Genomic DNA, 24581 nt, shown 5'->3' with positions numbered 1-24581 from the left:
CTGCACTCGGGCCACTTTTTTCATCCAAAATTCTTCGCCAAAGCCAATATATAGTACACCAAAACTCGTATAGCCAATCTACAAGCTCACAATGTGTTACAATGTGTGATCTGATCTCGTAGATCATCTTTATTTAAAAAAAAATTTGCAACAGCCATATGCAATGTGGCCAGGTGGCCAGGTGCAATAAGCTAAGAGAAACTCAACGGCTGTCCCGTTAACGATCTGAAACCATTCACTAATGATCTGAAACCCTTTACTAATGATCTGAAACCCTTTACTAATGACACGATGCACAAAAACAATGATCTGAAACCCTTTACTAATGACACGATGCACAAATAATGTATAAATGATAATGTATAAAATACAGTAATGCATACATGTTATAGCTGCATTATGCTTCTTATCTACATTTCAACATGCATCATTTTAATTCTCATCTGAAAACAACAACACGTCAACTGTCAACATATTGAATAGTTTCAGTTGCACAATATTACATTCACTGAAGACTCGCTGAAAACAAAACACATGTACACATAACAAACAAATGTCTAGTCAGCAGGCATTTATTTTATTTTCATGGCAAAGAAAATCATGAAATTACAGTAGTCATTCAAAACAGGGTAGGTAGGTAGGGCCGGGCCTTATTTTGTTGAGAACTCTAGGCTCTGTAGACTTTAGTCATTTAGTCATTCCATATATGCATATCTATGATGATCCGGTCTTCTCCAGTATGGCTATCCAGGGTTTTATGAGATCAGTGTCGTGATTCATTATGGAGACGGCCATATATGAAGCGTGATGGACTGACATGAAATTCAGGTTTTCATATTAATCTTTATATACAGCTTTAAAATATTAATTTAAAAGAACATAATAATCTGCATTATAATTTACAGGGCAGAGACGACCAGGCTCTGATCGGTGAACAGGTATGGAACAGGTAATGGGGAATGGGTTAAAGTGACTTGCAGAACGGGGTGAGTCATAGCAGCATTGGGGTGAGTCATAGCACCGGGGAGAACTCTCTTCACCTGATAGAGACAGTGGGGAAGAGGAGTGACAGACGTTGGTCAAGTGAGAAAGGGGGGGCTTGACATGTCTGGTCGAAGCAAGAAGAGGAATGAGGCCATTCTTCTCTGCCAGGGTAAGGGGAGGGTTCTCCAGTTTGTCTGCCTGAGACAGAAGTAAAGCTGATCCTCTGACATGTTCATGTTCACCCTGCTCATCCCCATGTGGCTCACAGTCTCCACCTAGCTGCAACTCAGAGTCAAGAAAGCCAACAGTGGTATACTGACAGTCCATAAATCCATGGTCAGAGTAGGACAGGAGAGCTTGAGAAATAGTCTGGGGCAGTCTTGAGGTGAAGACTTGGGTGTAGGTGGAATCACAGGGGGAAAGGACAGTCTCAGAATGATTGTCCTCCTTGATGGGGGCAATTGGGAGCAGCTCATTCAAGGGAACTATGTGTGAAGAATGCATGTTTGGGCTTTGGACTGTGTGATAGCTGAAGACTTCAACGGGTCCTGAGTTCTGCTGTGTAGCTTCATCAGCAGCTTCATCATCTAAAACCACTTGCTGGATGTGGGGCGTCTCTGCCTTCAGCAGAACACTCAAATTCTAAAGCGAAAGAGCAAAACTCAGATGTGAGATGCAACTCACGGACGCATGCACACATGCACGCACAAACATAAACATTTGATCAATCGATACACAACTCATTCAATACATCAAGCATTGTAAAAAATCTACTAATAAATGCAGATATATTAATCCATTGGCTCAATGAACTGTATTAACAGTTTAGCATAAGCCATGCAGGTTTATATGAAAACCTATGAGCATGCAGGTATGAGGGGGTAGAGATTAGTGGACACAGGGGGAACAAAACAGTGGGGGTTAGTGGTTAGAGTCCAGCAGGTGTTAAACGTCACCTCCAAGAGGGCCTTAGGTGTCCAGTGAGCCATGCTGCTGTGAGAAGGGTTGGGGATGTCTTGACACAGCGTCTGTTTCACCCTACAAGGTAATAAGTTAGTTGTGGGGGTGCTGATTTAGTGTAGCCACCAGTATAATATCGTCAATAGAACACTTTGCCACCTAACTAGTCTTACATGCTTTCACTTAGAAGCTCCATTCAACTTTAACATGTTCAGCTTACTGTGGAATCGTGCGGTGTCTCTCTTGGGTAATTGTTTAGTCGTTATCGAGGGAATTTACTTTAAACATTATAATGGAAGTCAATGGAGGGTGGATATGTCAAAACTTCTTCATACTTTCACCTGGAGACTCCATTCACAATTTAAAAACATCACCTTACTGTGGACACACAGGCCTGAACTTTTTACTTTGAAATGTAGTTTTTAGATAATGAACTTTGAAAACTCAAGTTATAAAACTTTGGTACAAGGAATGGGATAGTGAGATCCTCTTATGGGCATAAAAAGTGACAAACAGAAAAAGACAGACGGACAAAGGGTACAACAGGTATTGCATAACCGGAGGGGCTTGCGTCCCCAACTGGGATTGTTCCAAATGGGTATTGGCATAGTATTGAACAGATTTCAAGAAATCTTGGGGCGGCTGTTAAAAAGGCCCTTAATGGCATCCATGTCATTGTCAATTGATGGTTGCCATGGATACCTACTATTGCCGCTCAGAGTACTTCATGCTGCTCAGAGTACTTGGAGGCCCGCCGCAGTCTCATGTCATGGACCTCCAATTTTGGGGCCATGACTGACTGGCCTGACACCTGACTGACCCTGACCTGACAGCCATGACATCATAGTGACATCATAGACCTGGGTGTCACGGCAGCTCAAAACCGGACCATGCAGAACTGAAAAGTATCAACTTAAAAGATCATGGATAAGTTCCCTATTATTGTGATCCAGGACAATCCAACAGGATGGGGCCCTTGTGCCGTTCCAGAGAAGTTCAAAGACATGCCCTATCAGCCCTTCAGCAAAGGAGACCGCTTGGGAAAGGTGGCTGATTGGTCTGGTGCAACGTATCAAGATAAGAGGTACACACAGAAATATTCCTCTCAGTTTGGGGATGGTGGTCTATATGGCTACGTTCATCATGACGAAGACAAGAGCTTCAAGTTGGTAGTCACTGCCAGGCCGCCGAAGACTGCTTACCCTCACCGCCATTATCTCAATCGAAAGTGGCCTAACAAGGACCGTAGAAATTTGCTTTATTCCAACCCGCCCAACAGTGCCAAGCGTAGGCCAAAGTGGGACCAGAAACGTCAGAAGTGGTTCCAGAAATCCCAGCAAAAGCCCAGATTCTCTTCTGTCGAGGTGAGGAGCGACTGGGAGGTGAAGGAAGAGATGGACTTCCCGAGGCTGAATAAGATGAGATACATGGAGGTTTCTGATCCTATTGACATTGAGTGCTGCGGCACGTTGAAGCAGTACGACAAAGCTTTTGATCGCATCAATACTCGCAATGAAAGGCAACTCAAAAGCATCAAGAGAGAGAACTTCCATACTGTCACTACCTCAGATGATCCTGTCATTCGCAAGCTGGCTAAAACCCATGGTAATGTGTTTGCCACTGATGCCATCTTGGCCACTTTGATGTGCTGCACACGCTCAGTCAACTCTTGGGATATCATTGTGCAGAAAGTGGGCAACAAGCTCTTTTTCGACAAGAGAGACAACTGTGACTTTGATTTGTTAACTGTGAGTGAGACCGCTAATGAGCCTCCCCAAGATGAAGCCAATTCTTTCAACTCTCCCCGTAACCTGGCTATGGAGGCCACGTACATCAACCACAACTTTAGCCAGCAGTGTTTGCGGACGGCAGGAGAGGATTACAAGTTTCCCAACCCCAATCCTTTTCTGGAGGAAGACATGGATAAGAGTGATGTGACCTCTGTTGCCTACAGGTACCGCTTCTGGAAGCTAGGTGAGGACATCGACTTGGTTGTTCGCTGTGAACATGACGGTGTGATGACTGGAGCCAACAGTGAGGTGTCTTTTATTAACATAAAGACCCTGAACGAGTGGGACTCCAGGCACTGTAATGGAATAGACTGGCGTCAGAAGTTGGACTCCCAGAGAACAGCTGTCCTGGCCACCGAGCTGAAGAATAACAGCTACAAACTGGCACGTTGGACCTGCTGTGCCATACTGGCTAGATCTGACTACCTAAAGCTGGGATATGTGTCTCGCTGCCATGTGACGAACTCTTCTCGCCACATTATCCTGGGCACCCAGCAGTTCAAGCCCAATGATTTTGCCATTCAGATCAACCTGAGCATGGAGAACGCCTGGGGAATCCTCCGCTGCATCATAGATGTCTGCCGCAAGCTGGACGAAGGCAAGTACATCATCCTCAAAGATCCTAACAAGCAAATGATACGTGTGTACAGCCTGCCTGATGGCACCTTCAGCTCTGATGAGGAAGACGAGGAGGAGGAAGAGGAGGAGGAGGAAGAGGAGGAGAATTAAGGTGTGTAGATTGACCAAAGTGTCAAATTGTTCTACTGCTATGCTGGCAGAATGTGTAATGCTAAACCAACAGTGTGACGTTATTGTGTGATGACTCCTTACCCTCCTTCAAAACGCCCCAAAAAGAACACCTACAGGTGGCTGCAAATCGTAACTTACCCCTGTAACAAGTAAAAGGTTGAGGCTTTTCACCAGACATAATAGGCCAGTCCAGAGCCATAGAGTAGACAGAGTTACGCAAACTCTGTTCACTTCATGGGGCTTCTATTGAATGGGGACAACCGGAAGTTTATAGAATGCATTGGAGTCTATGGGCGAGTACATGAACCACATGACCAGACTGTTTTCTGCCCCCTCGATACCCCACAACTCTTCTATTAGATGACTCTGGGCCAGTCAATCCAAGCTAAAAGGGGCGTGGCCCAAAATAAATTGCAATAGTAATCATTCAAGGTTTTTTATGATCCTTAGGGTCATCCAAATAACATTAAAATTGTGAATTATATACATTTTGGAGCATGGTAAATTCAGTGGTTCAAGTTGGGTACCATTAACATCTTATTAGCCTAAGGCAAAAAAATCTCATTTTAATTATGCTTTAAGTAGCATTTAACGTGTCAAAGTCAAACCAGGGGGTATTCATGATTCTGAATCCATTGCAAGCATTAGGTTTGCACAAAAAATACTCCTTGGGCTAAAAACGGCTATTGCTGTCATCACAAATGTGATGAGGTCAGCACATTTGGGCACACTAGGGGGAAGTGGCTATGGTCGTTTTTAGCCCAATGAGTGTTTTTCGTGCAAAACTAAAGCTTGCAATGCATTCTGAATCATGAATAACCCCCAGTTTGACACATTAAATGCAACTTAAAGCACAATTTAAATTAGACATGTTTGCCTTATAGGATGTTAATGGTACCCAACTTTCAAACCCTGAATTTGATGATCCAAAAGCATACTATAATTCAGTCAATGTCTGTCTGTCTGAATATGTGTGTGTGTGTGTGTGTGTGTGTGTGTGTGTGTGTGTGTGTGTGTGTGTGTGTGTGTGTGTGTGTGTGTGTGTGTGTGTCAGAAACACCACCGTAGCTCCTCACTGCCTGCACCAATCACTCCCACTTTTCACACAGGCATTGACCATAATAATATGGAGGTCTTAACGAAGTCTTTTCCAATTCAACAAATTATAAATGAATAATTAATTTATTAGTGAATTAAAAATGCGACAAGGGGGGGGACAATATCACGGGTAAGGGCTAGTATATATAATTCACAATTTGTAATATATTATTTGGATGACCCTAAGGATCATAAAAAATAAAAACTATTGCAATTTATTTTGGGACAAATCTTAGATTGACAGGCCTATAATCCCTCAAACTGTTTACTGTACAACAAGCTCTGAGAGCTTATCTGGGTTATCCTTTTAACATTATTAACAGACCAAGCCCATCCCGAAGGAACGTTGGTCCCTTTTGTTTTGGTCTGTTTTTTCTTCTTCCACCAAAAATAGCAGTTCTGGCTGAAGTCGGTTTTCGCAAACCTTGGCAATATGGTAGAGGGCCATGCTAAAAGGTGACGATGTAAAGCCCATGACCATTGGCCAAAGGGTGGCGCTATAGCACTCAATTGAAAATGCAAACTTTGAACGCGCATAGCTCATGTACCGTTTGACTGTTGGCAATGAAACTTTGGACCTATACGAACAAGTATTTTTTAAGTGAAAGAATGATTCAATGAATATTGCTGTTTTGTGAAAATTCTTCTTCTGTCCATGCCACATGCCAAATTGATAACGCAGGCATGTGTGTATTCATGACATTTTTGTAGCCTAGTGTTAGTATCTGTTAGGGTTAGTTAGGGAAAGAACAATTATGGTTAAGGCCTAGAGTGAGGGGATATGGAATGATCAACAACATTGTGTGTGTGTGTGTGTGTGTGTGTGTGTGTGTGTGTGTGTGTGTGTGTGTGTGTGTGTGTGTGTGTGTGTGTGTGTGTGTGTGTGTGTGTGCATGCATGCGCGTGTGTTTGTGTGTGTTGGTGATCTTACATGTCATTACGTGCCAGGCACACTATCAGTACAAACGCCACTGAAGTCATGACAACTGGAAGGATCATGATCATCAGTACATCTGCATTCTCAGACCCTACACAAATGCATGACACACATACATTCAAAGTTTAGTTAAAGTTGCATTCCATAATTTTAGCTGTCCTGTACACTGGCCGTAACTTGCAAACGTCCAAAATACATTGCAAAATGTTGGTCGTAGGAATGGAGCACAGTAGCACACTGTACATGTATGCCTGTTTTTTGAGTGGTGCAACCACTCCAAGGAACAGCAATGTCCGTGTTCACCTATGTGCCTATGTGTTGGTTAATGAGCACCAGTATGACTATTAGTACCAGTAGGGGCGCTGTTGTGCCAGAAACAGAGAGAGTGATACTGTTGCCTGCTAATGAGAGAGAGAGAGAGAGAGAGAGAGAGAGGAGGAGGGGGGGGGGGGGGGGGGGAGTTGCACCACTCAGTTCACACGGGTGTGAAATCTATGAGACTCCTTCAATCTTTAACATGGCCACACTTGAACTGTTTCAATTGCTATAACCTTGATACATTGATCAAATGCAATTTTTTTGACTGTGTGACAAAATAAGGCTATGGGTATGAGATAAGGAAATCATCACCCAGTTATTAGTTGTAGGCCTCAGTAAAGGACCTTCGGGACAGCTTGGTTGGATAACCCCGGGCAACATTCATATTTGGATGATGTACAGTAGATTTATCCTACAGTACAGTACAGTAATCTATTTGTGTTTTGCTTTCATTTTGGCAAGGAAAGCCTATACTTTGTACCTTTCAATCCTGGAAAGCATATGTGTCATTTTAGTTGTTATATGTTTGGTAAAATAAAGCCCTACTTTATCAAGAGTTCAAGAGTGCTGCACAAAGCAGTGAAACTAGCAGATCTACAAGCACATCACGAGGTGTTGTGTACTTGTAGATTATATTATTTTTATACACTTTTTTTAAAATAATAATAAAACACGTATGCAGAGTGATTTGTTTACAAAGTGACAGAGACGGCAGAAAAGCCAGGGGATTTTTTTCTAACCTGTACACAACCTATATACATATTTTAGCGTGATGATTAAGTTGAAAAGGGAGCAATACTGTCTGGATGTCATCTTGAATTGGATTAAAAACGGATTTGAGGACGTGCACCTATGGGAATCAAATGGTTGAGCTTCATTTTTATTGTCTTTTATTGATGACGTTTTCGTTTTAAGGAAGTAATTAATTTTTAAAAACACACAAATGAGAATTGTGCTAATATTTTGGCACCCATTGTTAGGTATGCCCATATGATGACCACGGATATGGTCTAAACGTGTGAAAAACGTGTATTTTTCATTTCACTACACCTTTAAAGTCAGAGGGTGGTCCTTTTACACCAGAGCCAGCGTCAGTGTTCCCCTGCATACAGATGGTATAATCACCAGGTAACAGATTCCTTAGAGAGTACCGATGAACATCACCAGCTATGAACACTCCTGGAAAACAACACAAACGGCAAATAATGTTGTGTGGGTGTGTGTGCATGTGTATTGAGTTTGTGCTTGGAATGTACTGTAATTCTGCAAACTGTTAATAAATATTTCAATCAATCAATCAATGTGATGTGATATATCATGCACTGTATACACATTATGCACGTGTCGTGTGTGTTTCTGAGAATCACTCTTGGTTTGCCCGTGTGTGTGTGTGTGTGTGTGTGTGTGTGTGTGTGTGTGTGTGTGTGTGTGTGTGTGTGTGTGTGTGTGTTTGTGCGTGCGTTTGTGCGTGCGTGCGTGTGCATGTGCGTATGCGCGTGTGTGTGTGTGTGTGTGTGTGTGTGTGTGTGTGAGCATGTGCATATGTTTCCGAGACTTACTCTTGGTGTGTCCATCTGAGTATGTGCAGCTGAGTGTGTAGTTTCGGATGAAACCATGTTGCTGCTCAACAGGTATGGAATTCCAGCTGAGCTCCACCCTGTTGGAAGATATCTCCTGCACCGTCACTTTGGGACCAGCAGAGGGCACTGCAAATACAGAAACAATTGCCTAGAGCAGGGTTCCCCAATAGGCGGCCTGCGGCCCCCCCCTTGTGCCCCCTGGAAGAATTTCCAATTATTTTGTATGGCTAATGAAAGATACAGGTACATGGTGTGTGCCTGTAAAGATCTATATGGGTCCATTTGGTTACCAACTCTCCATCATTTAGCTGGGGATCACCTGGAACCCCCTCAAGGACCACTGACCAGCAGAGGGCAGCGTGTTGCTTAATTATTGTCTAGTCTGCCTGACTTGATCATGGTGATGCTGATGAAGAACAAGAAGAGGGTAGAAAGAAGAGGAAGAAGACGACGAAAGGGAGAAAGAAGAAAGAGTCCATGACAGAAAGGTCCTTTCATGTTGCATTGTGTTAATTACCATGCATTTAAATGTTCAGTCTCATTACAAATTAGGGTTTACTGAGTTACTCAAGTTAATGTACACAAAAAGCACATATTTATATTACACAGCAAATTGTTCCTGAAGAATAATTATGTGAATCATAAAGAGACATCACTGTAAAATCACTGTAAATGGACCAGTTGTACACTCAAATGAACCCGGAAGATTTTAATGTGAGAGCACATTCCATTTGGTCTGACTCCCTCTCCTTAAAAAAAAAGAAAGCCTCCCCCTCTTTTCACAGCCATTCTTCTGAGTGCTGTTATCAAAACAACACATCAAAGTAATTGAAAAAAAAGAGCCTCATGATACAAATAAGAATGTTGTACCTCCTTCACGTGTGTAAACATGATGTATCCTGCCCAACCCTGCTCCTTGTTCACCGTGCAACGCCTTGACAGTCACAGCATAGCGAACAAGTGGTTCTACTCCCTCTGAAACGACACACAGTAAACATATCTATGTCAATTGTGTACTTACTCTGTACTTTTGGATATATGCTATTTAGATTACTGAGGGCTAGAATGAATGCATGAGTGGTGATATTTGTTTATCAAACATAGTCTTATTTAGTCACTAAGGCAATGAAAAAATAGCATTTGATCAGCGTTGCAAGAAATGTGTTAAGAGCAAAGAAAATCTGGGTTTTAACAACTTGTGCGTAATTTACTGCTGATTGGGAATGCACTCCGCTCCCATGTTCAATTAATTATATTAGTTCGGAAAAATATCCATATCCTTTAAAAAAAAGGCTAAAGCAGTATAAGCTGATAGTGATAGTAATCATTGCTAGAGTCTATGTTCAGTAACAGGGGTCTTAGTAAGACCCAGCTTAGTAAGATATTAAAAGTAAAAATATTTAGTACGACCGTTGAGCCGATTCTACTCTATGGCTCCGAGACATGGACACTTTCAAAGAAACGAGAAACGGTTGGATGGCACTTACACCCGCCTTCTAATGAGAGCGCAAAATCTGTCTTGGAAGAGCGACCCATCGACTGATCTAATATACGGCAACCTTCCCTGTGTTTCTTCACTAGTCCAATTCAGAAGAACACAGTTTGCCGGCCACTACAGAGCTGACAATGAGGTTATATCTTCCCTTCTTCTCTGGAGTCCTGCCTCAAAGCAGACCAGAGGTAGAAAACTGTCGTACCCTGATGTCATCGCTAGGGACACATGCGTCAGTAAGCAGGAACTGGGCATGGTAATTAAGGACCGGGAAGTCTGGCATGGCATTGTGAAATCCACGATCTCGACAGCGGTCGAAAAAATGATGAACAGGGGTCTCACCATCTCTTTAATAAACATAAAATACATTTTCAAGGGGGTTGCAACTTTTCAGCCAATTTCAGCCAATTGGGAGAGATAACCCATTTATCAGCTTCAATTTTATAGTGTTCCAATTTTCGTCTCCTCATTTCTTTGTGTCATCACTTCCAATTTCACTTGTTTAATCTGTATCGTGTGCGAGTTCTCGCTCATGATTGGATACAATTGGTATCCTCAGCAGACAATGCAATTTCTGTTTACTAAAGAACTGAAGAGTCGTATCCTGTTACTGAACAAGCACTCTATATATCAATGAAGCCTATCAGAATATAGCCTACATATTTTTAATACTTATTTTAACAACCAAATATACCCTATACCTTTAAGTGGGCATCAAGGGGTGAATTCAACATTGCACATTTTAGTCATTTATAAAATATATGTTGATATATGAGGCACGTCCCACTAGGAGGAGACCCCGGGGCAGACCAAGGCACAGTTTGAGGAAACACATCGACTCACTGGCCTTGGAACGTCTCAGGATCCCCCAGGAAGAAGTCACTAGGGACTTTAAGCAACGACTGTTTTCAGGACGGCTCCGCTAGGTGGAAGTACAGGAGCTGTGACGCAATCGCCGTAGCTGTCAAAATCGTTAAGCAAACAACCGTCAGTGATGGCGACATTGGTGCCCATGGTGACGCGTCTATGCAGCATGTGTCAAAGTTTTTTTTAAACACCCCGTCGCGCAGCTAACTTGCCGATATTGCTTAATTCTTTCATGTGCTGGACATGATCTTCAGTGGAAAGAGGAAGGTGCTGGAGCAATCTGTGACGTGTTATTCTAAAACCATAAAGGGCTGCGACGGAGAGCAGGTTTATGTATCGAGCACTGATTCATTTCCAGTTGCCCGGAGCCGACTGCCGTTGCTTAAAGTCACTACTAATGTTGCTCTGGAGAGGGAAGTCTGGAACACTCTGGTGGAGCTGTTGCCCCCGTGACCAGACTACGGATAAGCGGTTGAAGATGGAAGGATAAATATATGTTAGGGATGTACAAATAATCTTTATGGGATGTGGCCATTGTTGGCTTACTTACCTGTGATGATCAATTGACTGCAGGAACCATTCAGCCTTTCCCACTGTAGACTACTCTTTTTTTCCTCTGTAACAGCAGACCATTCCACTACAAAGCCAGTCACTGCCTGGTCATCTGGAGCTGTCCATCGCACAGACAGTCTGTTGTCATCCAATGAGCTAACTGTGATTTGGCTAATGGGTGGGAATTCTGAACCGAAAGGGGAAAACAGAACGACCAGGTGTGGATAATTCACATTAATAATGTAAAATGTAGAATGTAGAACTAAGCACATAGAATAGGCATCATATTTTCCAGGTGACATTAATTTATGTTTGCTTTGCTTTTCAGAAGTAACGTCAGTATGTAGGACAGATGTATTGATTTTGCTCAAGGTGTGAGAACATTAAGAGAAAAGATAAGAACAATTACCAAGACAATAACATTGTGCAAAAAACAATATTAACGGGTGACAGCCAAGAAATACAAAATTGTAACAAAAAGTATTTAAGTGCAAAAAATAGCAGCTGCAGTAATTTCCTGCCGTTACCTGTCTTAGTAGAGCCAGGTAACCATATATGGGCTTCCGGGGAGGTCCCAGCTGAGTTGGAGGCGGTCAGAAAGCATTTGCACCTTTCAGGAGGGAGAGGCAAACTGCAGAATGTGCTGTTATGGTGCAAAACACTACAACTTCCATGATCGCTCAGTAGGCGAGAAGAACTGCTTGTCTGACACCCCACATTGTAGGAGTGCACAAAACCATTGGCCAGAGAGGGATCCAAGGGCTGTATAATGCAAACACAAACCGCAAAAACAAATATGATGACAATGAGGCCTTGGTGACTGCTATGACACAAGAACTTTAACAATATTGCAACAAGCTTTCAAGAACACAAGCAATGTTTACGGACACAGTCTTTATCCCTTTTGTTAACTCTTTTGTCATATTTCTGGTCCCAGCTTGGAACAAAGTGTATACCACAGACTACCAAAGATCATACACAACAAACACACAACAGTGTAGAGATGTAGATGATTAAAAATAAATGTATATTATGTATGTTTTAAAAACTCAGTTAGCATGAAGAAATCATTAACACTAATTATGCACTAATCATAGGCTGAGTTTCCCAAACGGACCATGCGTACTAGCGTGTGGGCGTGTGGTCCTTTCACTGTGAACATGCGCTGAAAGAATTAACGTCCTTGTATAGGCCTATATTTATTAACCCACAATCGAATATTATTCTATTTAATTCACTTGCATAATGGCACAGTAGTATATATATATATATATATATATATATAATATATATATATACTACTATCCCTACTATATAATGTGGCGGATGATGAGGAAACACAGTTGGGGACGGAGAGGGCATATTTTACGCAGCCCAACGTGGATATACGTGGTCGAATGAAGAGAATATGAGGACGAGTACATTAATCAATTGCTTAAGGAAGCACATAAAAACACTGCAATTTTGCGCTGCTGCCTGTCTGCACTCAGATGCGCTCAGCGCTGTGCCTCCATGCCCAATAGAACAGTGCGTGCGGAGAGAGAGAGAGAGGGAGAGAGAGAGAGAGAGAGAGAGAAGGGGGAGAGAGGGAGAGAGAGAGAGGAGAAGAGAGGGAGAGAGAGAGAGAGAGAGAGAGAGAGGGGGAGAGAGAGGAGAAGAGAGGGAGAGTGGCAGTGGCGGAAAGTTCTTATAACGGCAGGGGGTTCATGCAGCCACGCCCCCCCCCCAGCGGTGGAAAAAAAACGAATTGTTTCAGCAACATTTCAACATGATCAATGATAAACAGTAAAGCAGTCGCTTTGTGGTGGGTTCAGTCGCGCCTTTGCCAAAATGCCAGGGGGTTCAGTCGCGCCTCTGAACCCACGGAGTTGACGCCACTGGAGAGTGGTGAGTCATATATGGATTTCGAAATTAAAACAAAGCTTCGGGTGGTTCATGCTTGCGTAATGTAGCGCTCCTTTCCAAAAAAAATATTAACCCATTAATACACTGCGCCATGAGTCCATGACTGTCGACAGCTTGTAGATCTGTTCTTTTGGTGGCGGTCGAAACGGCAGCAAAATGAAGACGACGCATTGAGTTATATTAGCCGAATTTTCCTAAATGGGCTGTCACAGTTGATCAGATGATCTTAAGAAAAGAATCACACCGGTGTGAACTGAGTGGTGAAACTCCACCCCCCCCCCCCCCCCCCCCCTCTCTCATTAGCAGGCAACAGTGCAGCACTATCTCTCTCTCTCTGTTTCTGGCACAACAGCGCCACTTTTGCCCCTACTGGTACTCATAGTCACATAGGTTAACACATAGGTTGACACGGACATTGCTGTTCCTTGGAGTGGTTGCACCACTCAAAAATAAAACAAATATGGCAAGTTGGCTGAAGTTCTAGATGATGCAGATTTCCCAAAAAAGGACATAGTGCCTGACACAGGCGTCTGTGCGCGGCCTAGAGGGCATCTGCGCATGCGCTGTACTCCTTTTCAAGCTACCTGCGACACAACATTTGTTTGGGAAACACAGCCATAGTCATTTACACTAAACACACACAAACTACCTTCCAAAGTAGAACGACGTGTCTCCATCCATTTCTGTCTGTTTCATTCATCTGATTCCAGAGTTGTGGTGCTACGGCTGGAGCTGATACACATGAGAGATAGAAAACCCTGTTACACATGAAACTAACAGTGTATTTATGAAACACATAGACTTCTTCCACTTCTCGGCAATATGCTCTATAATTAAAATTTCACAGGACCGCGCCCACGTAAATACGCTTGCGTTGTTGCCCCTCGACTTCTCAGCGCGTACAGAAAAAATCACACCCGTGTGAACCGAGTGGTGCAACTCCCCTCTCTCTCCCCCCTCCTCTCTCTCTCTCTCTCTCTCTCTCTCTCTCTCTCTATCAACAGTGCAGCACTGTCTGTCTCTCTCTCTCTCTCTCTGTTTGTGGCCTACTGGCCCCTACTGGTACATACTCGTGTTCATTAACGTCACATAGGCGGACAGAGTCACAGAGTCACAGAGTCAGACATTGCTGTTCCTTGGAGTGGTTGCACCACTCAAAAAAACACAGGTTTTACTGAAAATGAATTATAGGCGTGTTAAATCATTGCGCGTTTGAAAGAACCATGCAGTATAAGTGTATACAGGGTATCTGCAAATTTCTAAAGTTACACTTATGACTTATGACTTTTAGCACTGTTTTAAAACCAAATTGTCAAATATTACACAAGAAAGAGCATTGTGAAAAGCATCGAATATTTATAGTCTGGCTATTTTCAAAATATTTATCTGTGGAATCGACTACTGAAACTAAAGGTGCCTACAATTACGAGTGCTTGTCAGGGGTGGGGGGTCCCAAGTTCACATATGATTATTTTGGGGGGTTGCGGCCTGAAGTTTGGAAACCCTTGTATAGGGCACTGTCCTTCTACTGTAGAACACTGTCACATTTTTTATTTTATTTATTGTTTTCCTACTGGACTCACCGGCTTCTCCTGTCCTGCCATGGTAGGGTGTACTCCACTGGCTCCAGGGGGTGGCTTCACTGAGATAGCGGTGGCGGAGTCTGATGGTATAAGTGGTGGCAGGTTTGAAACCACAAGCCACAAAACTGCTGTCATTTACTGTCACATTAATGACCTGGGCGTTAGGCTGCAACGTACAGTGGATACAAGAAGAGGAAGGATTCAGTTAATCATTTAGTAACCTTCATTTATTTAAAGCCCACAGAAATATGTTGAGGGCCCACATTTGCAATCTTGCTCAGAAATAAAATCAACAATAGCTACATTATTATGAAATTAAAACTTGGCCTGGACGGTTAGCTCAACCGTCTGGGCTCCCGATCCAGACGGCCTTTGCCCCCATCTCTCTCCCCATTTCCTGTCAGATTACTTTCAACCTATCAATAAAGGCAGAAAAAGCCAAAAGAATATATAAAAAAAAAAAAAAACATGTTAAAACTATCTACAACCAATAGGAAGATAGAGGGAGGGGGGTTGTGACGCCATGTGAGTCAATACATCAACATCGAGTAGAGAGCTACTCGAGCCCACATTGTTTATTCAGGAACAGTATTTTCTAGTTTATATTGATCGCCATGACGATATTCATTCTCTGCATTTGACCCCTCCTATTCGGTGCAGTGGACCTTCTGGTTCCAAGAGCTCTTGAGCCTGCCGCCCAGCGTAACAAGACATCAGTAGGCCCCCATGCAGGCTGGTCACCGCGGGCTCCCAAAATGCCTCTGCCACAACACAATAGCGTTGTCTGCGTCAAGTGCCGGTGCGAAGTGCCGCACCGGCAAAGAACATTCGGCCAAAATGTCCTCTCAGTACAGGGTTGTGTAGCATGGAATGGCCTTCCTCTGCGTATAAGGGACTGTGCTACATTTCCCTCTTTTAAAGATGGAGTGCCACAATTTTTGTATTTTTCCAGCTTTTCATGTGTCTATGGGGTGACAGTACTTCATTAGACACCCTGGAGTCGTTTTTATGTCCAATGGTGTAATAACTTTGTATTTAGGGTTTCTTCCTGAAGGCTGAACCCTTGACGGTCAAACGGGCCAATGAAGTAAACACGGATAGTGTGACGTACAAATATTGCACGCACACACGCACCTCCCCCTCTATACATATTTTTTAAATACGACAACCTCTGTGGGCGGAGCTGCCTGCCACATACACGTGTGAACTGAACGGAGCAGCCAGCCAGTTTGCTGCTCTGTGTCTAACTGTGGCAGATTTTCAAACAGTCATTTCACACATTACCAGTTCACAGCAGAGCAGACTGTTTTTCGTTAGATTGGAAGCAAGTAAATGTTCACGTCGAGTCCTCAGGATTAATCAAGGAAACCACAACAAACCAGCCTTATAGCCTACCTGCTCTGCTGTATAGTTGCTCTTGTTGTTCTCAAGGAGTAGGTTGTTTCTTTTATAATCACAGTGGTCGGGCTTTGGTACAGAGTGTAGTGTCACAGTGCATTCTTGTTGGCTGTTGTAGTCAATATGTAGGTCCTAATACTTATACGAGGCTGTAAAGTCAAGAATTAGAATCTGTTGTTGTGTCGCGTGTCATGTTGCCATGTCTGGCTATTACAAGCGACTTGGGCTTGTTTTCATATAAGTAACTTTCAGGGGAGATGTGGTTGACTTGACCAATGGTTCATGTGAAGGACCCTCAGATTAATATGTTGTTAAAAGGATTGGTGTTATTGAAACGTTTTCATAAATATTCAAGGCAATTTCTGTGACTTATTTTTGTGGACTTGGCCGCTTGTTTCTTTAAATCTGGCGACCTTTGCTGAAACTCAATGCAGTCAGAAGGAACATTCATGTTGTAAATTGAGTTTGGTCCCAGTCTATGGTTTGATCAGAGCAAGAGTGGAGAGTCTTCTGTCCAGAGCATCATGTGCCTAGGGCAGTGCAAGTGTTTTGTGTCAATAAAGGACAGTTTTAATGCCAGGGTGCTTAGCTGGAGGAAATCAATAGCCTACAATATATTGGCAAATGAATAAAAATTATTCATGCTAAATGATCTATCAAACTAATTGTTTCTTGTTAAACTATGATTTAATTGGATGATGAGCTGACCTGATTGTGACAATAGGGTCAATATAATTGGAGGAAATAAATAAATGATTATAAAAATTCTGAAAAAACAGATCTGATATGGTATGGATGCGTGGATTATATGCCTATACATGGATGGTGGCAGTATATGTGCATAATGGTGCTTATACGATATCTCAGAAATATGGGAAGTGTTATTCTAACATTCACAAAAACATGAGTTCTTGTTACATTACAGACACCAATTTGTCATTTTGTAAACAAAAGGGCAGAGCCATGGGCTGTCCTTTTATAAGGAGGGGGAGGGACTAGGACAAGTGGGTGGTCTTAAAGGAGGAGGCGGAGGGACTGGATTAGGTGGGTGGTGCTACGGTTAAACTCACGCATACCTAATGAACTGGTGGGTGTGTCCACATAAAACCATCATTTTAACAAATACTGTACACTTTTTTGAAAAAATTATACCTCATGTACACCTAAATACACCTGATGATCATGTTTAAGTGTGGAGAAAAAATCACGGCACTCCATCATTAAATACAATCTGAAAAAATGGTTGCTTGAAAACCAAAGCTGCAACCATTTATGATTATTTTAGGTGTATTTATTTTTTATGCTGTGTTCCCTATGTAATGTCATGTAAATGTATTCCACTGTTTGACTGTCTGTTTTTCCGTTTTGTGTTTCCTGTGAGGACTGCGGATGAAAATGAGCAACTGTGCTCCATTAACGTCCATTAATATGCATTGTCCTGTCCAAATAAACATATAAAGTAAAAAGATTGTTGTGCCCTGCTGCCAAACAGTGGGTTCTGTATAGGAATGTGAGGTTCTGTTTATTTTGGTTATGTTTTTACATGTTAAGGAATGTGAAGAGGCATGTGGTATGACTGGTATCTGACCTGCCCCTGTGCAGAATACTCGATCTGTGAAATAAGTTTCCCATCTCTAATCTCTTCTTCAGACAAAGCGTAGGGCGTAGGAATCTCCCAGGTTAACTGCAGACACTGAGGACTTCCTCCAACCTGCTGCATTGACCGCAGTACCACTGGGACCAACATCACTGTTAGAGAGAGAGAGAGAGAGAGAGAGAGAGAGAGAGAGTGAGAGTGTGTGTGTGTGTGTGTGTGTGTGTGTGTGTGTGTGTGTGTGTGTGTGTGTGTGTGTGTGTGTGTGTGTGTGTGTGTGTGTGTGTGTGTGCGTGCGTGTGCGTGCGCGTGTGTGTGGATGTGTGTTGCGTGTGTGTTTGTCAGAGAGAGAATTATGGAGGGAGGAAGAAGTTTGAACAAAGAGAAACAGATGAGATGAGGGAAAGAGAATGCAAGAGGGAGGGGGTGAAATAACCTGACTCCACCAGATGGGGCAGCAGAGAGTTAGGAGTGAAAGGGCACAGGACAGAAATTGAGAGAAGGGGAGCCACAAAAACAATGGTCGGCATGCAGATACAGAGAGACACAGATACAGAGACACACACACACGCATGCACGGACACACACCTTCTTTTCTGCCAGACTGACAGCGTTGGGTCGATGGTACCAGGCCATTGGCAGTGTGTGCTGTGACATTGATGCAGAACGTGAACGAAACACCGCTTTTGAATTCCACAGTGCATTCGGTGCCTGATGTGGTGCAGATTATTGGGACCTGCAATGGCACCATAGAGGAGCAGTTCCTCACCACCTCACCAGAGCTGCTTCTGTTGCACCAGGGAGGCCTAACTCATCGCACAAACGCACGCACGCACGCACGCACAGTCACACACACACACACACACACACACACACACACACACACACACACACACACACACACACACACACACACACACACACACACACACACAATGAATGCTTGGGCAACAGAGCTACAAGAGGTGTCGCACACAGCAATGTTAGACATGTTATGTAAGACACATTTATTTTCATCAAAATACTACTACTTCCTGCCAAAAAGCCTCGTAAAGGAAATGATCTAAACCTCACATAAGATTGTTTTATAGATTGAAGGCATTTCCTGGCCCAGAAGTGAGAAAATTTGGTCAAATTTGTGGTTGGAATTACAGGGGCTGATTGTGTTCTGGTCCTGATCACCATAAATAAGACCCCTGCATGTCTGACTCCCTCCCATCATTGCAGATGTGCTCATTAAACACCAAGAATACAGGGAACATGGACTGGGTCAAAACGTATTCATTACACAATATAAAACCCACATTATGTTCCAAAACCACTAAAGAGGAATATACCAGCCGATTTCAACAAATAAACGACTAATGGAAATGACAAATGAATGATAAGGTGAAAACATACACACGCACGGGCACACGCATCCCGCATACACACGAGCATCCCCCCCCCCCATAAACAAACAAACAAACAAGTAGGCAATCAACAAGCAAACATAAATAAAATATGTAGATTATTAGCAAAATACATAAGAGGCTGAATTAACAGTTTGGCAAGCTTATAGTCTATTGGCTTGATCCTGGTGTGAGCTCTGGTGAGCAGACTAAAATATACTGCTGTGTAACATCAATTCAGATCACCGTGTTTGGTTTACGAGGGTTCACGGCACATCCTCCGACCTTGCACTTTTTAAGAGGCTCTGGATAAGAGTCTGTGATGCTAAAGGTCTAAATAGCAATAGTAACTTCCAGGCACAGACAGTAGGCTTGCCAGTATATGAGTAGTTGTTTTGCCAATGGGTTCCCAGATTGGTATACGAGTACCAGAACATATGGGTGGTTTGTATAGTATATAGGCCTGTAATAATAGAATAAATATTCTATTAGAAAATGAGTTTTCCATGGGAGCCATATGTTTCCCACCTAGGATTAACTCTTTCTTAACTTTCTAGCCTACAGACTGAGTCCTATCTTATCCATTCGTTCTGCTACCATCATTTTGTAAAGGATCTACAATTTGGAATGTTGAATGAGATGATGTGGATGATGTGGATTGTTTGATCATTAGACTATTTGACAAATCTAGAATCTATTGGGTGGTCTATGCCTTTAATGTTAGTCAGACACAGGCCTAGATCCTGCGTATGGCAACAGTAAACCAAAGGCCATCTGCCTACTATCTTTGGTCGTTCAAGTACACTGTGGGGGTTTGTGTTTGAGCTTAAATAATGGTCTGCGCTTATATATATATATATGCTGTATATGTGGGACTTGCTGGTATTTAGCTATAGCGCACTCATGGTCTCCGCTTCCACTGTTATGCCGATGACACTCAACTGTATCTCCCCGCCAAAACCATCACCGCCATCACCCACCCCACCCTCACCTCCTGCCTGACTGACATCAAAACATGAATGCAAACAAACTTTCTAAAACTCAACTGCAATAAATCTGAAATCCTCATCATTGGCCCCGACTCCCTCACCCGCTCCTCCCATGACTGCTCCACTGTCACCCCCTCCACCCGAGTCCGCAACCTTGGTGTCATCCTTGACCCCACCCTCTCCTTCCAGCCCCATGTCAAACAGATCACCAAAACCGCCTTTTTCCACCTCCGTAACATTGCCCGCCTTCGTCCCATGCTATCCCACACTGCCGCTGAAACACTCATTCGTGCCTTCATCACATCCAGACTCAACTACTGCAATAGCCTCCTGTATGGCGTCACCACCAAGGTTCTTAAAAAACTACAATATGTTCAAAATTCCGCCGCCCGCCTGCTCACCAGAACCAGATCCAGGGACCACATCACACCCATCCTCCGTGAACTCCACTGGCTCCCAGTCAAGTCCAAAATTGAATTCAAAATACTCACCATCACCTACAAAACCCTCAACAACCAGGCCCCCCTCTACCTCTCTGAACTCATCACCCGCCATGTCCCCTCCCACTCCCTCAGGTCAAGCACTGCCAACCAACTGGAACCCCACAAATCCAACAAACGGACATGGGGAGACAGGGCCTTCGCAGTGGCTGCCCCTTCTCTTTGGAATTGGAACTCACTCCCAACTCACATCCGAGCTGCCCCCACCTTCGAAATGTTCAAAAGCACACTCAAAACCCACCTTTTCAAACTGGCTTTCCCAACATAACCCCCCCCCCCCCACACACACACACACTCTTGTCCCTCTTTTGATTTTGACTTTTAAACCTTTTAAATTGTTTTCTAATAAAATATGTCTGTACTTCTTTCTGTAAAACGACTTTGGGTACCCAGAAAAGCGCTATATAAATCATATATATATATTATTATTATTATTATTATTATTATTATAGATTACTTTGTCTTTTGACCCTTATTACAAAAGGCGTTGTGCTGGTGTAATGCATATTTCATGACAATAACCAATATGCTGTTGTTGATGGTAAGACTTCAGTTCACCAAAACACGTGCGTGTGCTGTACTGGAATTCCTGGAGGAAAAGTTAACCTGCACTCTGACCAAATGGACCTGTAAGAGTCCGTCAGCTTCATTCGGTTTCATTTGTACACCCAAATTAACACTGACAGTTTTATTGTTATCCAGACACGAGCAGGATCCTTAACTCTAAGGTGACCTACCAACATTATACCTACCGTAAGTGTTTAATACTCATTTACCAAATCAAGGAAATTACAGATTGAGATTGTAGAATTGTATATAATATTATTATATAACATTTTAAACGAAGAGGAGTTTGGTCTCACCTCATCTTCTGTATGTATAGGGTGTAGTTTATTACAGATGAGTGTCGGGGGTCTCCAGGCTCCCAGCAACAGGTGATGTTGGCTCGCTCCATGAATGTACAGTTTAACAAGCGTGGGGCAGAGGTGTGGTGTGGGCTGGTGAGGGTTGTGAGGACTGGAGGGTTCAGACAGGGAGACAGTTTGGAGTTAAGAGACCATGGAAACCTTTGTACCTCCAGAAAGTTAGCTTTCCACAATATAGCTGTAGCTTTTACAATTTGATATTTTACACAATGGTGTGTGTAGAGTGTTTTGTGGAAGATACTGTAATATTAGCAGCCAATATTATAGTCAAAATAAATAAGGAAAAAAGTAAGAAACAATTATGTTCCCACTGATATACTAATTATTTAAATCCGGGTAGTGTTTGAATAAAATATTTCAAATTGATAGTTTAGGATGGGAAGAAAGAAGGAATAATTATCTAAAGAAGCAATAATATACTTTAGCAGAAAAAAAGCTATATTGGAAAAGAAGTTGACATCCGTCTAAATACATTTAAAAACGTGTCTAAAGCCCAAACCACACCAGCAACTCCTTGAATTGCAAGAAGTTTGGTGTGATTGACCTTAAGGACTCTGTTGTTGTTACCAGTCTAAGTGCCCTTACTTTATTCTACTGTATTTATATAATTATGTTGTATGTACTGTATGTTTTTGTTTTGTTTTTTGTTTTAAGTAATTGTACTGTCTGATGTATTATGTATTGTTTTGTTGTATTGTCTCCTGTTTGTAAAAAAAAAAAGAAAAATGCAATAAATATATTGTTTTAAAAAAAAGAAAAAACGGTTTTGTTGCGCAACTGATGTGGTTTGGGCTAAAGAGGAAGTAAATGAAGTATAAGGCTACACACAGTAAATCCTAGTAGGCAGAGCAACATGTGCATAACAGCCCTCATGTACTTCCTTTACTTCGTTAGAGACTTTCTGCCAGGCCCGGATTGGACAGTCTGGCAATTCTGACAAATGCCAGAAGGGCATTTGTCAGCTGTTATTTTAATAAAAAAAAGTAGTAGCGTCTCTGAGCCGTCTTTGGGCCGGTGAAGACCACAAATGCCACGGCCGATTCTCTGTGCCAGTCCGTGCCTGCTTTCTGCAGTCTGGGAACGAGGTTCGAACAAAACAGCACAAACTCAATCACGTCTCTCCCCCTTCCCCTATCTCAATATTCCACTTAAGGCTCACATAGTCTGGAATTTCGGTGGTTAGGTGACCACCGAACTACAACATGACGTCACGAGCCGCGGTGAAGAGTAAACCACCGCCACCGCTCCAGCCCTTCTCTCTGTTTTTACTCACCACCGCTCAACGTTATTTCAGCTCCGGTGGTCAGCTCACCACCGGAGCGGTGGTCACATCACCACCGAAAAACCAGACTATGAATAGGCCTTTAGACAGACATTAAATATTTGTGCTAAATTAGATTGAATGGAAGGAAAAGGACCAACCTGAGGAAAGACAAGTCCCCATGAGCAACAACCAGGACCACAACATGACAGAGGTCAGAGGTCACCACTGAACAACCTAGATTATATTAGTCTATATTAAAAAAAAAAAAAAACACACACACACACACACACACACACACACACACACACACACACACACAAAACATTGCATTATATTTTGAAATAATATCAAAACACATCTTGGTAAATTCATTAAGATACGTTACATCATTAGACTATTCGAAATATATATTGTTGCAAATAATATCCACAGGTTGACAAAGACATATAGTAGTATATATATATAAGTAGCCTATTAGGCCTGTCCCAGAAACCTCACAAATGGACCATTTGCTGTCTGGTATCATGGTGGCTACTTGCTTGCACCCAGTGTTGCAAACTATCAACTGATGGTCTTTAAGTTTGTTTATACATTATTTTTACTTGAATACCCTCAGGCCTATCCTGTATTCGTGTGTTTCTAGTCTAGGCTACTTACCTAAAATACGGACCCATGTCACCCATCCATCGTCCTTTCTGGATTTCCACGTAGAAGCTGTAACACTCGTCTGTTGTAATAAGGGAGAATTGATCCATCATCAATCCCGATCGATCACTAAATTCAAAATTAAAACAGAAGCCTAACTCGGCACGGCAGCCATTATGCTGAGCTCAACTCTCGTCACATTGGGGAAATAAAATTACTTAGCCTACTACTTTCGCCAATTAAGACATTGTTAGTTCTGTAAGAACATCTGGGTTGTAAAATGTAAATCGGCTACAGCCTACCATGATCAGGTTATTATGCCATTATCAGATTAAGTTTTAGCTTTTAAAACTACGTCAATAATATTTAAGCTGTGTCGACGCATTTACCTGCAGCAGTAGGCTATGTCTTCTTATTTCTGTTCCCGCTTGGAGTTGGGACTGGAAGTGAGATGAGAATGTGTTGATCAACATGTGCGTCTGTCATTGACCGTGGTGTCACTAACAACTGGAGCAGCTGGATTAGCAGGAACACCCCCACAGTTTGGTAATGTAGTGTCAGGGGGTGTGTCAAAGTGTCAAGGACTTCCCAGTTATGTTAACTGTGCTGTTATTTAGGTTAAATAAAATAGTGCTTTGCTTTTTATTTGTGAATGTGAATAACAGGACATGACCATTAAGCATGTCCTAATAAAACATACGCCCTGAGGGCGAGAAGCTTCTGGGCGAGGGCGAGTGCACACGATGACGGCAGACTGCTGGGCGAGCGCTGGTGCTTTGGGATGGGCCGGGTCAGATCAACATATGGAATGAATTCTGTACTGGCCATATATGGAGCGTGTCTTGAGTGTAGCCTACAGGGTTTGATGAGGTGAGGTCAGATCAACATATGGAATGTCAGAACAGGTCAGCTCCATATATGCAGCGGGGGCAGTGTCTTGGGTGTACAGGGTTAATGAGGTCTGGCCGTATATTAAATCAACCGAAGTATTTTGAAATAAATTATTTGACAGACAGGGAGCCAATGTAAAGATCTAAGAACTGGAGTGATATGGTGTG

At 42.7% G+C, this 24581-nt stretch overlaps 2 protein-coding genes across 2 annotated transcripts; one reads left to right on the top strand and one right to left on the bottom strand.

Annotated features, from left to right (window-relative positions):
* Positions 1-659: 659 nt before the first annotated feature.
* LOC308329475 (interleukin-31 receptor subunit alpha) lies at positions 660-24019 on the bottom strand. Its single transcript, XM_080783796.1, has 16 exons — positions 23913-24019; positions 23536-23605; positions 23037-23127; positions 21552-21705; positions 18397-18614; positions 17803-17963; positions 14817-14982; positions 13883-13965; positions 11856-12090; positions 11327-11515; positions 9288-9392; positions 8397-8543; positions 7888-8016; positions 6514-6610; positions 1941-2022; positions 660-1626 (listed from the first exon to the last, which is right to left on the bottom strand). The coding sequence occupies exons 3-16, from the start codon at positions 23080-23082 to the stop codon at positions 865-867; spliced, it is 2574 nt and encodes an 857-aa protein (XP_080639922.1). The 5' UTR covers positions 23083-23127; positions 23536-23605; positions 23913-24019; the 3' UTR covers positions 660-864.
* LOC308328986 (eukaryotic translation initiation factor 3 subunit D-like) lies at positions 2101-4598 on the top strand. Its single transcript, XM_080783129.1, has one exon. The coding sequence runs from the start codon at positions 2868-2870 to the stop codon at positions 4461-4463; it is 1596 nt and encodes a 531-aa protein (XP_080639255.1). The 5' UTR covers positions 2101-2867; the 3' UTR covers positions 4464-4598.
* Positions 24020-24581: the final 562 nt, after the last annotated feature.

Source organism: Protomyctophum bolini, assembly GCF_963924005.1.
Source record: "Protomyctophum bolini genome assembly, chromosome: 15".
Taxonomy (NCBI): domain Eukaryota; kingdom Metazoa; phylum Chordata; class Actinopteri; order Myctophiformes; family Myctophidae; genus Protomyctophum; species Protomyctophum bolini.
This window is presented reverse-complemented; position numbering and strand designations above follow the sequence as displayed.

Excerpts from the sequence above, each read along its gene's own strand:
- LOC308328986 (XM_080783129.1), top strand. The coding sequence starts at position 2,868 with ATGGATAAGTTCCCTATTATTGTGATCCAGGACAATCCAACAGGATGG.
- LOC308329475 (XM_080783796.1), bottom strand. The coding sequence starts at position 23,082 with ATGTTGTGGTCCTGGTTGTTGCTCATGGGGACTTGTCTTTCCTCAG. Across the intron at positions 12,091-13,882 it reads ACGTCGTTCTACTTTGGAAG|CCCTTGGATCCCTCTCTGGC; the intron begins GTAGTTTGTGTG and ends TGCATTATACAG. Across the intron at positions 9,393-11,326 it reads CAGTCAATTGATCATCACAG|AGGGAGTAGAACCACTTGTT; the intron begins GTAAGTAAGCCA and ends GTGTCGTTTCAG.